The sequence below is a fragment of the Pelecanus crispus genome, chromosome 2 (assembly GCF_030463565.1).
Source record: "Pelecanus crispus isolate bPelCri1 chromosome 2, bPelCri1.pri, whole genome shotgun sequence".
NCBI classification, from domain to species: domain Eukaryota; kingdom Metazoa; phylum Chordata; class Aves; order Pelecaniformes; family Pelecanidae; genus Pelecanus; species Pelecanus crispus.
In genome coordinates, this window is record NC_134644.1 from 76438843 (window position 1) to 76454733 (window position 15891).

Below are 15891 nucleotides of genomic sequence, written 5' to 3' on the forward strand. Positions count from 1 at the left end.
GAAAGTTTTGCTGATGGCAGAGTGCAGGATTAGGGCAAGTTATGATTGCTTTTAAACACCCCCCACCCAAAAAAAAAAAGGCTTCTATGTCCTAGACAGTTGAAGGACTCTGGAGAAAGGGAGGTCCGTGGCTAACACCCCATTTTTGCCAGCTCCAAAGAGAAGTTTGGCTTCAAAGACACAGTGTACACAGCAAAGAGGAAAGAGCATGAAACCATGCTGTACGCCAAGGGTCTCTTCAGAAAGCTTTATGGCTTCACTAGATGGGACAGTAACAGCTAGTGCTGGATCCATTAAATAGACATGGCCACCTCTTGCTATACTATAGAGCAGAGAGCCACCTTTACCCATTCACAGAGGCAGTTCATTTACTAAGGAACACCAAATCCAGTGCAAACCAGCACAGCTTTGGTCCTGTACATAACGAACCTGTCCAGTGAGTGAAATCCTCATCACACGTGTGCAGCCCCGAGACAGCCAAGGAAATAACAAGCGACTACTTTGCTCTGCCCCATCTGACTCTGGAATGATGTAGTGTTGTATACGGGTCACAAACATTGCCCAGAGTATATTCCACCACGCAAGATTTAACGTCATCTTTGGAGCCATATCGATCCAAGAAGTTGTCAGTGTTTTTATGGCAGCCGTAATTTTATTTTAAATTTCCCTATTTTTGTCATTATTTCACACCACTGATTAACCTAGGTGGGAGAAAGGGAAATGGTACACTGCTCCTCTCACAGTTAGATGATCAGTGATGGTGAAAAATGTTTTCATGGCGTATCCATGGACACCTCTTCAGGCTGAGCACTCTTCAATAACAGAAAATACCAGCTGACTTTTAAGGCAAAATACGCAATTTAAAATCGTAAATTAACCTGTTTTAAGTTAAAAGTGTTTAACAAATATTTATATCAGAATTACTTTTGTCCTACCCTTTGCATTTAAAAAATAAACAAACACATTCCTGCCACAATAAACACTTTGTATACAGATTTAAATCCAGGAACTAATTTCCATGAAAAGCGATAAATCCTTATGAACAGGTTTCTTAATGGAATTACTTAAGATCTTTTTAGCAGTTTGATCCAGCATAACTAAAATAAATAAGCACATATATTATACGTCAGGCGTATTACATTCTCCAAAACATGAACAAGCATGATTTCCAAAGCAAATCCTCTGTAAACAATCAGCATACATCAAGCATAGCTTAAGTACCTTGGTTAAGCTGTTCTTCCACTTGCTTGAATAGACCAATACATCAGATCTGGGATGAGTAGTTCTTGCTTGAGTGTACAGTGGTTTTTCAACTTTTTGTTTTGAATTGAGGAGGGAGAGAGCTACCTTTGTCGACAAACCAAGTGGATTGGGATTGTTGGAACTAATGGTCCAGGTAGAATAGGCTGAGATTTTCTGATCGTTTTGCAGCAGATGCAGTGGTTTTCTCTTCTGGAGATAACACCAGGTAAAACTTGTTGAGGTCTTGAGGCTTGGAAATGACAACCTCTGCATTTCTCCTGCGTTCATTGCAGCCAATGTAGTTACAGGCTTTGCTTGACCCTGGCTATTGATTTGCTTGCCCTCATTACTGTTACTTGGGGACCTTCTTTCCTGACTGCTACTTACAGCCTTGAGAAGAGAACTCTGATTATTCACTGGAGACAATTCAGATGGTTTTCTAAGTACAAACACTGGCGGTGCTGAAGTCTTAAGGTCTTCAGATTCTGATGACTCCTTTAGGGTTTCTGAAACCCCCGTGTCAGATGAATGACGGTCAGGCAACAGCAGGTCTGAAGTACTAGCTTTGCTGCTTTTTTCATGCTGTGCAACACCATCAGGATCTAAGAGGTGATTTTCAAGAGGCTCTGTGGTGCAAACCTGTCTTACCAAAACTGGTTTCTTCTGCTTACTAGTAGGGTCATTAGATCTAACGTTCAGTGAATGCAATGGTCTAGCATCTGTCATGCAGGCAGCTCCACTCTCATCTTTAACACGTTTTTGCTGTTTTTCCATGGCAATATCTAAACTGTTGGCTGGGGAAAGCATTCGTTTACTTGAAGCTGTACCTTCTTGTTGAGGGAAGAGTCCGCTAACTGGCACTTTCTGAATAATATTCAAAGAGCTTGACAAAGGTGAATTTCTGGTTCCACTTTCTGGTAGTGAATTTTCAAATTCAAATGAATTTGGCAAAGTCCTCTGATGGTCTTTGTGAGATTTTGGCAGCTGAGTTTTGCCTTCAAGTGTTGGCACTGTCGCAACATTTGTTTTGCAAACAGATTGATTTACCTGATCCTGGGTTACTAAAATGTGAGGAAGGGGTGTAACAGTTGCAAAGCCATAGGATGGCATACTGCTGTGAATACGGACGGGAACCACAAAAGGAGGAATCTGATGTATTTGACTGCTACAGTTATTAGGGACAATTTGCTTTAGAGGAAGCACAGAGTATGGATTAGACATGTCAGACAGTTTAGCCTGCAATTCAAAGGAGGATGCATTCTGGTCTACCCCAGCTTGACTTGGAACTGTCTGAGTTGATAAAGTATTTTTCAGCAATTTAGAAGAGTATGGCTGACCTATATGTAATGTTTTAACTTGAAGTTGATACTTTGGAGCAAAGCAATCCTTTTTTTCATCAGGATGACAAGAAAGCGCGTATGTGCTCACTTGTTCCCCTTGGGCTGATGGTTTAGTAGATGTCTGGGAAGGCTGATGCGTTGAGGATGGCTGTCCTTGATTATTCAACACATGATCTAGAGGCTGCTGAACTGAAGACAGGCTAACAGGGTTACAATTCTGAATTGCCGAGTGAGGTTTGGAGTGAGTCTGTGAATGCTGAGTACTTAAAGAAAATTCCACTGAAGATTTGCCGGAGGTCTGCAGCCTGTGCAATGGCACTGTGGGCACGTCCGTAGCATGAGCTGTCTGAAACGAAGAAGTCGATTTAACTTGAGGCTGATGACTTTCTGGAGCAATATTTAAAGATATTTGTCTTACAAATGGTCCCCTCCTCCTTTCTAGCAGAGGCACATGTCCAGTAACTCCATTTGCAGATGACACTTTCGGAGTGGCTACCTCTACGAGCGAGGCAGGTTTTGACCGAGACATGCTTCCACAGTCGAAAGACTTACTCCTGTAGTCCACAACCTCCATCGATGGCTGCGTGCAGCTGATTTGCTCTGAGGAAGCACGTCTCATTTCCCGGTAATGAGGCCCAGGCACAGCCAGCGCGTGCGAGCCAGTGGGAATCATGAGGAACTCCGATGACTTAGTAACAGGCTCTGCTTTGCAAGGGTTCTCAGCCTTCGAAGTTTCATCTTTGTCAAGTGAAGCCGAGAAACTGGAGGCATGAGACAAGCTACTCTCCCGACTTAGGCTTCTGGAAAGCGTGGAGTCAACACTTGATTCGGCAGATGAATGCTCCATTTCAGCCAAGCGAATTCTTTTCTTCTTCGGTGGAAGCTTTTCTGTTGGCAATTTTGACAGCGTTTCGCTGCGCTGTGGCCAATTAAACCTTTCTGTCTTTTCCTGATCGCTGCATTGGTTTTCTGGGTCCCTGTCTGGTTCTTCTGTGACCAGTATTTCAGGAACCTGGATGTTATGCTGGCGAACAAGTCTTGACGGCTGAAGCGGTGCACTTCTCTCATTAGGAACTATTTGGCTTCCCTGAACTTCCCCTCTAGGTGCTTCTGATGACAGGGGTTGATGATGCTGGGGATTATTCAGATGAGAGTGTCTATCCTCTTGAATTACAACTGTATTCAAAGAGCGGTGCTTCGCAACCTTGTTGGGCTCTTGAGAAGAAACTGGTGATACTCTTTCAAATGACTCTGATTTCTCAAATGAGCTATTTCTGCTCAGTGAATTGGTGTGCTGTATTACTGAAATGCCAGTCCCTTGCCTTTTCAACTCCACCTTTTCTTGCACAACTGAACTTGCCTGCTTTTCAATGAGCGGAGCCATCTTTGGCTCAGTAGTCTGATCCGTGCCTCGAGCCACAAGCTGAATTTGTGAACTCTGAAGTAGAAGGTTGCTTGGCTGTTGTGATCCTACCACTGTTGTTGCCACACTGTGTTTTGACAGACTGGAAGAATTTGCTGGCTTGCATTGGCCATCTGTGTTCTTTGATGGTATGCTTGTATCGTTTTGCTGTGGGTCATCGTCATCGCCAACACTTTTCATTTTCCTTCTTTTCCTTATCTGGGGTGTCTGCTCCCAGACGCCAGTTGAAGTAGTGACTCTGTAGTGTAGAATTTGAGGTTGCGTACTGTTTGGAACAGTTTTATGCTCAGGCTCTCGGATTGCTGCTTTAGTTTTAGGTCCATGCAACTCTGAACAATAAAATTTTTTGTGGTTTTCAAAGTTTTCCAGTTTTCTATACCTGTTTCTGCAGGTTTCACACTCAAACATTGTTCCTCGCACTTGAGGGGACTTCTTTGTTTTTTCTAAATTTGATCCCTGTGCCAGGGACTTGCTCCTTTGCAATAAAGATTCATTTGATAAATTACACCCCAGATAACTTTCTTCTACAGACCGTACTGGTCCAAGAACTTGGCTTTCACCAGTAGAAGAATCTTCTATTGCTGCCTGTCTAACAAGGGTCCGAGGATGTCCACCTTGGTTCAGTGGAGTAGCAGGTCCTGATACAAAAACATCATCATACAGAGAGCCAATTTTATCATCAAATGACTGACTGCCTCGAAGGGGATGAGAGGGAGGTATTACATTTGGAGGTACTGCTGAGTAACTGGTAGTAGGCATGGAATTACTTCGCGTTATAGGTAAACAGTCAAGGGATGGTACAGAAAGAAGAAAAACTTGCTTTGATTTCTCAGTGGGTGTAAAAGGAGACTTTGGTATATCAGAGCTTGAGCTAGTTCTTCTTCCCATGGGCTTTAAATCAAACTGGAAAGAATCCTTAAATATATAGGATTTTGGTGAATCTATGCTTCCTCTTCTTGAAAGAGATGTCCTTCTTGGTTTCACACTATCTAACTGTTTGTCATCCACAACAGCTTCATTATCAGAAATTAACTTTGAGATACGCTCCTCAAGGGTTTTTGTTGCCATGGGAGGTCGCATTTGGCCAGAGAGAATCAGATTTTTTTCGGCACAAACAGTTTGTACCACTGATGCTACCACACCACTTGCTCGTGGCACACAGGGCAGGTTTTTATTTGGATCTTTCTCAGAGGTCAGCAATCCTCTTACGAAAGGAGCTGGTGGGCTCATTGTTTGATCGGCACTTTCAGAACGAGAGAAATAACCAGAATCAGTACTACCCAAACTTCTAGGGCTCAAAAGACATTTTCCTTGCTGATCTTGGGAACCATCGGTTGCCTGCTGTCTCTGGAGCTGAGCATGCACCGCTCCTACTGCAGATCCCAGCTGTTCCTCTAATAGGCCCATTTCTACTTTCTGATGTTGCTTTATGTCATTCTCCTTGAATGAGGCTGTATGTGTTAAATTTGACTGAAGAGTTGTCACTTTAAAATCTCCTTTTCTCTGTGCTGCAGCAAGCTCAGGTGCTGGTTCTGTTACTTTAGGGCTATCAGCCCTTAATGGAGAAACATTTACAGGATGAACGACGACTTTTGGTAAAGCTGCCCTTACTTGCGGCTCTGTATCATGTAACGAAGAGTCACCTGGTATACAGTCTGGGTTGCTTAATGGAATAGGGCTTCCTTTCCGTAACGTTTCTGCACTTGAAATGACTTTCACTATCTGTGCAGGTTCCAGTTCTTGATCATCTTGTCTTTCATCAGCAGTGCCTTCATCTTCACTTTCACCGCTTTCTTCCACATCTGAATGAATGCTAAGTGCTTTGTCAGAGTCATGAGATATGAAGAGGCCACCTGAATCTGATTGTAGGACAAGTCCAAGTTTGATAGCATGTGCATGAGATTTTTTGTGCTTGTACAGATTGCTTTTGGTTTTAAATGAAAACCCACACGTCACACAAGGATACGGTCGCTCTCCAGTATGGGATCGGATGTGCTTTTGGAGAACACTGGGCTTGGCACAGGCCCGATTGCAATACTCACAGACATATTTCCCTAGCTTTTTAGGCTTCTGGTCTTTCAAGAGGTTACATATTTGTTCTACACCATGGTTTACAACTGATGCTATCTGGGCTGAATTATACAGGGGACCTATAGACAAGTGTGTTGAACTCGATGTGCTAATTGACAAAGGTGAAGACGAACTAGCTACTAACTGGTTTTGAGGAAAAACCTGAGTTACAGTGGAAGATGAGGTGTGAACGACAGACGAAGTTACTGCTATGCTGTATATCTGCTGGAGCTTGGGGTTTTCTTGACTCTGCTGCTGCACCAGCGATCTAGTGAAACTTGGACACATAACAACCTGGTGATTTTGTTGACTGGTTTTAGTAATAAGGTCTTGTGAATGAGAAACTGATTGGCCTTGTGCTTGTCCAGTCTTGGTTGTCGTTGCTACATGCACATTGTTTAATGTACAAGGGTAATAGTGAGGTCCAGCTGCAAACTCACGTTGTGACAAAGCAGACTGATTTTGGACGCTCATTGTATTGGATGTGAGACTAGAAGAGGTGCTTACAGTTTTATTTGGTCTCAGTTTCTCCATCTGCATCCCATAAGGGGGGCACTCTTGTGCTAAGGTGTTCAGTTCAGGCTCCATAGCTTTTAGTAAGACATCGAATGCAGTACGTGTACATGGGGATGACGTACTGCAATCAACAAAATTAATACATTCATTACTGTCAGTCTTTGTTTTACTTGATGAGGAGTTTGAGAGAGACTTCTTCTCTGGTGAGTTCAGTTGGTTTGCATCAGTATCCTCCACTGCCTGTTTACCCAAATCCAAGGACTGATGCGTCAGTGAAAGCTTTGTCTGCATTGATGTCTCCGATTTGCTTGTTGTCACACTTATCTCACTACTAAGTGCTCCCCCGTTTTGTTTGGTGCATTGATTTCCATTTTGCACGGGTAGGTGATCCTGTGCTGTGGCGTGTTCAGAAACATCCGTAGGAGCTTTTAGCGGTGAAGGGTCTATATTTTGCTTCACCTTGGCTTCGGCGGGGCTTCTCAAAGGCGATTTTGGTATTTTTTTCAGGTGGTTTTCAGTCACAATCTTTTTTCTTTTCACACCCTTAATTGTATCTTGGGTTCCTCTAGTACCAGCATCGGTGATTTCTGTTAAAACACAAAGGGAATAGAAAAGAATATTAAAACTGGATAATGCAGTATATTTTTATTGATATAATTTTAACATCTCTAAGTTTCAACAGTAAGCCCTGGAGCAACAGGACTGTCTATTTCTCCAGCCTCCAGTATTTTTTTTAACAGTAAATGTATCTTAGGGAAGATCTATTTTGTTTTCATCTAAAAAGAGTAATGCTTTCTAAATGATGCTGTAAGACATTACAAAAGTAATTCGCTATAGGAAAAGCTTCAGAGGAAATGTAAGAAAAGAAAGGCTACTGAAAGAATATTTTAGCATTTATAGCAACTCCTTTTCACGTAAAGTAAAAAGAAACCTCTCTCTTGCACTTGTTTAAAAATTCAAATCATTATAGCACAAAAATGAAGAACCATGACACAAATCCGTTTTTATGTCATGTTTGTCACTTTTTCCATCTATATGTTGCAGTAGTCAAGGAATGAAGACAACTTCCTCATGGTTGTATTTGTAAGTAGATTTATCATGGAAATGGCACAACCACCCACACCATCTGTCAAATACAGAGCTCCAATTACTGAACTTCAATAGCATTTCAGATGAGCAACTCCTGCAGATGAATAAAATCAGTCACACTTAAACGATTTTCTATTTGTGCATCCTGAAACAAAATAAACTAAATTTGAATTATTTCATTACTAGCTACACTTGCTGCTGATTTTAAGCAGGTATGCACGTGGAGTTTCAGGGGTGTAGTGAAGAGCAAATGAATCAGAATATTATTCAGCAGAATAATTTTGTAGCAAGTACTTATATTTGTACAAAGTCCAATTTCCTCTATAACAAAAAATACATACAGATAGACTGAATTTCAGTGCTGATACTTACAAGCTTATTTTCTTATAGATACCTGATGTTATACACCTTTGTTTACCTCAACAGTGTGATATTTCATCTGTTAGTTAATTTTTTTTTTTTTTTTACTTCTTTCCTAACATACACTCAGTTACAGCCACTGTCTCAGCTACTGTCACTGGTAGTACAGAGGAAGCCAATATTAAATGGATGTAAATCCATTTTCTTAAGCTTTTACAACTCATTCATTAGGCTATTTGCCAAAACCATATTCAAAGCAAAAAATGTTCAAAGGAAGAATCTGATGTGACTAGAGGGCTCATGCTTCTGAAAAGGTTCAGCTGCATACACATTTTGGGAAGCAGTACTGAGTAACTCCATATAGTACATTTACCTGCACAGAGTTACTTGGGAACAGAGGTTTATGTGCACTTCCAGGTAAAGAAAAGCCTTAAGACAACGTATAAAGGGACAAAATTCTGAGAGTCAACTTCACAAGGAGGTAAGTGGAGAAAGCTCGTAACTTCCCAGTACCCATCAACCCTATGGCCCCCTCTGAGTGGCACGATGACTATCCTCTTGCAGAAACACCAGCTGGCTTCTATACTGCGGTGGGAGGAAAGCCAATACATAGTGTGCATCTGACAAGAGATACTGGAGCTGATGAATGCAGGGTGAAATTCCTGCTCCATGTAAAGGAAATCCAGGCAATGCTAAAGCTTGTCTAGCAGAAGAGAATGCAAAGTGACCAGTAAGAAAAGAAAGGCAAGAAGATGCTGTGTTTTCTCCGTGCCAGAGCATAACCCAGCTGGGATGTGTGCTAATGCCAGATACCTAGAAGTTCAAAACCCCATTTCCAGCTCAATGCCAACTTAATGTACACTTATATTCATTTAGGGTGAATGGATATTCAGGAGATTTCCTTGCAAACTGAAGATTAAAGACTACACATCACACATAGTATATTGCAAATGTTGAAGTTCTGCAGAACCTGACCTATTCCTCTCTCAGCCCTACTAGAGGAAGTTTAACCATGAAGAGTAAGAGACTGTTTTGTCACATTCAGCAGTCCCATGAAAGAAACACAGAATCGCTTGTCAGAACTACTGGCTCCGAAACCTAGTTATGGGGACTTCATGCTCCTCTTGTGCATCCAGAAAGAAATTTCTGCAGTAATCATTCACTTAACCTTTAAATGAACTTTGCCTTTATTGCTTTATCACCAAAACCTATTAGCATTAGGTTGGATTTAACACATTAAAAGCAGAGCTGTCTTCCATCACAATGTTTTGTACTTTCCATTGCTTCACAATTAAGTAAGTGACTTACACTATTAAGTTATCATCAATAATATTAATGGTGATTTCTTTAAAATTCATAGTCTACTGCAACTGTTTTTTCTTCAATAACAACAAAAAACAATTTTACATGAACCAAAGAGAAAATAACAAGGCAATTATATAAAAGAGTCCTTTTAGCCATGGTTTGGTGATCTCTCAGAAGCGTGGCCACGTTAATTGAGCATAAGTAATTTGGTTCCTTTTATGCACACACTGCAGCTTTTATCCCGTCACAATCACGCCTCCACACCGATCATACTGCCGGTGTTTGTACCGGAGCGCTATGGGAAGAGCTGGGCAGATTACACAGAGCTAGGAAGATAAGAGGGCCAGGAATTGCGAACATCCAAGCAGACAAACATACACAAAAAGACTAAGGCGTTTCATACTGCAGTAATTGAACAATCAAGTGATATGCTGCTTCCTGATGCCTGAGAATATTAAGTAACTAATATTCCTGGCTTTCAACCATATAGTGCAGAGGAACAAGGTTACTCAACCTGTACCATGCTAGTAAGCTGGAAACCAACACAGCTGAAAGATGTAGTATGGCTTACGAAAGCCTTAAAGAAAGTAAAAATGTATCTCTAATATACCAATCAAGCAATTAAAAATATGAATTCATTATGAATACAAGATTAGAGTTTTCCATAATCTATTTACTGCTTTACTTTTTAAAAATGTTGCTCAACACATGCCAAACTATAAAAACTGTTTGGGCAATTGAAAAGGAAAGAAAAAAGAATAAACAAAGGCAAGTTATGCATTGCATTACATACAGAAATAGTAATCTTCTTTAGCCTTCACAACCAGTAATTGTGCTGCTTCTATACCAATGAAATTCCAGTCTACAGAAATCATGAGAACTAGTTTCTTATTTGTATTTCTGACTCTACATCTTTTGTGATTCCAGAGATGGAGCTGCAGGTTTGCTTTAGTGTAACAGTCTATAAAAACTTACAAAATGTACTTTTGTGATAATGGCTTTACAAGGCTTAACAATAGTTTTTGTCCTGTGCTCTAATTTACTCCTGGATAATTTAGAAATCCTTATTATTAATGGAAACATTCACCTCATGTTTGCTGACAACCAAACTTCTAGCATATTTGGGGAAAAAAGGAATCCCTGACAACTACATTTCACTTATTTTTAGCTTTTCGTTCCTTTTGTATAAGTCATCTTTTTGTATTCCCAGTTTATGCTGAAGATATTCCATTCCACGTTTGTTAATCTACAGCTACATGCTTGCACAAAGATCAACTGCATCAATATTTCCAGAGGCAACAACAAAACTGGCGGAAAGCATCAGTCCCAGGAATGCTAGACACTCCTCTGCCTTTCAGAGCTACAAACTTTCAGAAGCATGATAACTTGCCAGGGCCGTGTACCCACATCAACAAGCTGACACTGAACAAAGAGAATGTAAAAACATCCTCATGTGAAAAAAAAAAAAAAAAGTTGATCTACCTTTCTTTCTCTCCCTGCCACTCCACATGCTCTGCTCCCTTCCCTCTGCAATCATAAAGCCCTTCTCATTGTTTGGTGGTAATTCCCCTTTTTCTCAGGTGGTAAAGTGTTGTTGTTGAGAAGTGCTGTCACCTCAATCAGATGTCTAAGTCTCTTTTTCATAAGCTGTAATACATCAAACAGTACTAAGTTACCCCACCCAAGAGGAGAGGTAACAACGCCATTGTGCTTAGTGCCTCACTTTTCACATCCGAGGGACACCAGTGCACCTCTTTCATGCTTTGCCTGGTTGGCTTTGTTCTGCTTTGCCATCAGGACTCTCTGTTTAATTCTTTTGCTTCACTATGAATCCTGCACTCAAAACGTGACAAGAAAAACTGATGTTTCTAAACATGACTTTGTTCACCTATAATCTCTCTGCTGCACTTTGCACAGGAAATAGAGCAAAAAGTGTGATGGTGTAGATAGCAATCTGGCAGAGTATCTCATGCAGCAAATAAAGGAAAGGTAGAAGTGATCTGATTTTTTTCTTCTGTAGCGTTCACCGGTGAACTAGACGATGTCTTGACAAAATGATCTCAATGGTTTTGTTTAAGTAACTTTCAGAACTGCCTGTCTCAAAGCCTACATGTTATAACACCCACTCTCTTTCTCTCCTTTCTAATAGAGCTACATGCTTGTACTTAAAAAAAAAAAGAGAGAGTAAGAAGGAACCAAAGCAAAGCACCAAGCTCCCTTCTCCCTCAGTGCTACCCTGTGAAACATGGAGCAAGCAACACTGCCTGCCCCTACAGTCCAATAAATGGCACAATTTTAATCTCATGTCCGCATTTCATGTTGCAAAATTTAAAAAAAAAAAAAAAAAAAAAAAAAAAAAATCACTGTAGGCTTACATACAGAGACCAAGTGCCTAAACTTTAGCTCCTAAATGTGTACTTTGCTCCCAGGGCACTGCAAGGAAGATCAAGCCTCTCCTGAAAGTTAAATGCCCAGCTAAAAGGTTACTCTGATGCCTAACAGTTGTAGCGATTCAAAGGTAGAAGGCTCTTCAAAAGAGAGAGACCATCACTAAGGATCTTATTCTGATTAAAGCTAAGCTTCCCAATGTCTTTATATAATCAAAATATTCTTGTTCTTGACATCTGATACTTATTTAATTTTGATTTCACCAAAACTATCGAAAGCACTCATGAATCACCCCACTGGGTCTGTTTCCATGAATAAGTAAAGAACATGATTATGAAATAAAGAACTAAGTCTTGCCAGCAAAGGTAACGCCACCAGAACTTACACTAAACACAGCAGGGAATAACTAAACTTTCATTTTTTTGTTAAATTACCTCTTTAGCTTCATACTGCCTCCTACATGTTAAGTACAGCCATAAATACCTTTCCTAAAATTATAGTTTTTCCAAAGCATAAAAAAACCCCAACAAAAAAACCTTGATTATATAAACCACATCTACAACTACGAAAATGCTCACAGTCAACAAATCAGCAGAAAGATTTGAACAAGATTAACCCAAGCACTGTGCTTAATTTTAAGCACAAATAAGGGAGGATTTTAAAGTCAATCACCAACAATTTTAACAGTCTTATTTCAGGTGCCTAACTTCAGACTTCTTGAGATGGCCACATGGTGGTCACTCCCTGATTCAGAGGTCAAGAGGCAAGTCAAAGAAATTGGGGCACTCCAAGTCAGCAGCAATATCTGAAAACCTCTGTCAGTAGGCTTAATCTATGCTTAAGAGCTTTTATTGCTGAGAACACCAGTCAAAACATACATAGAGCTGAGTGAGCCCCGGTCCCTCAGCTCCTCCTCACAGGACAAGTGCTCCAGCCCTGGCGGTTGTGGTGTCCCAACGCTGAACTCACTCCAAGTTTTTGATGTTCCTCCTGCACTGGGGGCCCCAAAACTGGACACAGTATCTAAAGGTGGTCTAAGGATTGCTGAGTAGGGGAAGATAATCCCTCCCCTTGATCTCCTGGTTGTGCTTTCATTCATGCAGCCCAGGACGTGGCCTCCCTTGCTGCTACGTATGCTGCTGGCTCATGCCCAGCTCGCTGCCCACCGCATCCCCAGGGCCTTTCTGTAGAGCTGCTCCCCGGTCAGTCAGTCCCCAGCCAGTCTCACTTCAGGGGCTCCTCCTGCCCAGGTGCAGGGCTTTGCATTTGTGCCTCTTGAAACCAGACTTACTACTCCTCTGGTTGTCCACCTACCCAAACCGTAACACCCTAACTTAGATACAAGAATATAGCGGGAGACAGTGTCAAAAGCCGTGTTAAAGTCAAGGTAAAAAATTATATCCACTGCTCTCCCCTTCTCCCCAAATCTAGTCACTTTATAATAGAAGCCATTTTATCATAGTCATTTTATCACAGTTTTCATCAATTTCCATTGTTATGAGATTAGAATACATAAAGCTGAAGGTCTGCAAAGTACTTTTGCTCATGTTTATACCCAATACACTGTTTGCATGCTTCTATAGGTCTTCCTCTTAATAAATCATCTGGATCAGAATACACACCAGTGATACACTCTCTGGCTACATGGGGAACAGTATCCCCCAGGAATCCTGCTTTTCAGTTTTTCTTGTTGCTTAATTCCTTTTCCCATTTGCAACTTCCACCATCAAAACAAATCACATCAGTAAATTCTGCACACACTTCATCTCACTGATGGCAAAACTAACAGGCACCTCAACAAATGCAATGCAATCTAAAAACATTCTGGTTGTTCCACCGGATGCTTTAGCGTAACTACAGATGTGCCTGGTGTTGCTTTATATCTAAGTCTATTTCAGAGAATCATAGAATGCTTTGGGTTGGAAGGGACCTTTAGAGGTCATCTCGCCCAACCCCCCTGCAGGGAGCAGGGACAGCTTTAACCAGATCAGGTTGCTCAGAGCCCCATCCAACCTGACCTTGAATGTTGCCAGGGATGGGGCCTCCACTGCCTCTCTGGGCAACCTGTTCCAGGGCTTCACCATCCTCATTGTAAAAAAATTTCTTTCTTATGTCTAGTCTAAATCTATTCTTCTTTAGTTTAAATCCATTACTCCTTGTCCTGTCACAACAGGCCTTGCTAAAAAGATTGCCCCCGTCCTTCCTATAGGCCCCCTTTAAGTACTGGAAGGCTGCAATAAGGTCTCCCCGCAGCCTTCTCTTCTCCAGGCTGAACAACCCCAACTCTCTCAGCCTGTCCTCGTAGGAGAGGTGCTCCAGCCATCGGATCATTTTTGTGGCCCTCCTCTGGACCCGCTCCAACAGGTCCATGTCCTTCCTGCGCTGAGGGCTCCAGAGCTGGACGCAGCACTCCAGGTGAGGTCTCACCAGAGCAGAGAGGCAGAATCACCTCCCTCGACCTGCTGGCCACGCTGCTTTTGATGCAGCCCAGGATACGGTTGGCTTTCTGGGCTGCAAGCGCACATTGCTGGCTCATGTCCAGCTTTTCATCCACCAGTACCCCCAAGTCCTTCTCCGCAGGGCTGCTCTCAATCCCTTCATCCCCCAACCTGTACTGATACCGGGGGTTGCCCCATCCCAGGTGCAGGACCTTGCACTTGGCCTTGTTGAACCTCATGAGGTTCACACAGGCCCACCTCTCCAGCTTGTCCAGGTCCCTCTGGATGACATCTCGTCCTTCTGGCATGTCAACTGCACCACTCAGCTTGGTGTTGTCTGCAAACTTGCTGAGGGTGCACTCGATCCCACTGCCTGTGTCATTGATGAAGATGTTAAACAGCACTGGTCCCAGTACGGACCCCTGAAGGACTCCACTTGTCACTGGTCTCCATGTGGACATCGAGCCATTGACCACGACCCTCTGGATGCGACCATCCAGCCAATTCGTTATCCACCAAACAGTCCACCCATCAAATCCGTATCTCCCCAATTTAGAGAGAAGGATGTTGTGGGGGACCATGTCAAAGGCAATTTATTTGTAATTTATTTGTATGCAATTTATAGGTTTCCAAATAAATATGTTCCAAGAAATACCTGTATTGTTGGCTACCAGAAGTAAACAGTAGTTAAGAACAGGCAAACATTGTTTGACCAAGTTTAGTACAAAATGTAATGCTTAAACTATACAATCTACTATTTCCACTAGTTCTATATTACCAGGAGAGAACTGTCACTTCGAAGGTAATGCTGGGAAAAGGAAGAAGTATTTCTTGTCTTTGAGTAACATTTTCCTGAAATGGAATGTAGGCCTGCCTACATTTCAAACTAGCCTGAGAGACACAAGAGCTGGTGTGGGAGTGAGGAAGAGGCTACTCAGACCCCATGTCTCAGCACCTCTCTCACCAGTGTTTAAGTTGCAAAGATACACTAAAGCTGAAAGGGCAGAATAACTTTGTGGACTTACTGAAAGTAGGGTACATAGATACAGAACTACTGCACTCATTAATTCAAAACATAAAAGTTCTTTCCCCAAGAATCAAGAATATATACAACCTAGTAAGTAAAATAAAGTAAATGATAGGTTTAAAGGTGCAGCCATGGAGAAAGGCGCACTCTGGGCTACTGCTCACGCACTAGATGAAATACTGTGGCACCATTAGCGAGGGCAGAGCGGATTAGCTTTATAAATTGTGCAATAACATTTTAGCATAAGGTAAGCGAGACACCTTCACCCTGAGGCACACAGCTTGGACTTATCAGGAAGCTCCCCTGTGATACAGTTTCATCCCAGACGCGAGAGCCTGCCAACTCGTTTGGCCTTGGGATAGGTAAAGAGTAAATGACAAGTTGCAGTCTGGGGCTGTCTTTCTGACACCATCTTTTCAAGTCACGGCTGCTGACATCAAGACAACCTTGTCAGCAAGACTTCTGATGGGGTGTAAGGACACAGCCACCCTATGCTAAGGAGACCAAGAAAGATCTTCTTTATAAGAGTTTGGTCTCATTTTGTGCATTTAGCTTCTTGGCTGGAGCGAAGAAGGTAACAACCAGCAGATTTTTAGCCATAAAAACAGTTTGCTTGATGAGGAAGACCATGAAGATCAAACGGCAATAAACATCTGACCACTGAGGTAACACTAGAGTTTCAGCAGAGAAATG

At 41.9% G+C, this 15891-nt stretch overlaps 1 protein-coding gene across 1 annotated transcript in view; it reads right to left on the bottom strand.

The window, feature by feature from the left end:
* HIVEP1 (HIVEP zinc finger 1) overlaps positions 1 to 15891 on the bottom strand; it is a 121582-nt gene that overhangs the window by 22816 nt on the left and 82875 nt on the right. The window contains exon 4 of the mRNA XM_075704740.1: positions 1222 to 7178. Within this exon, the coding sequence (XP_075560855.1) occupies positions 1222 to 7178 (5957 nt within the window). The remainder of the gene's footprint in view (positions 1 to 1221; positions 7179 to 15891) is intronic.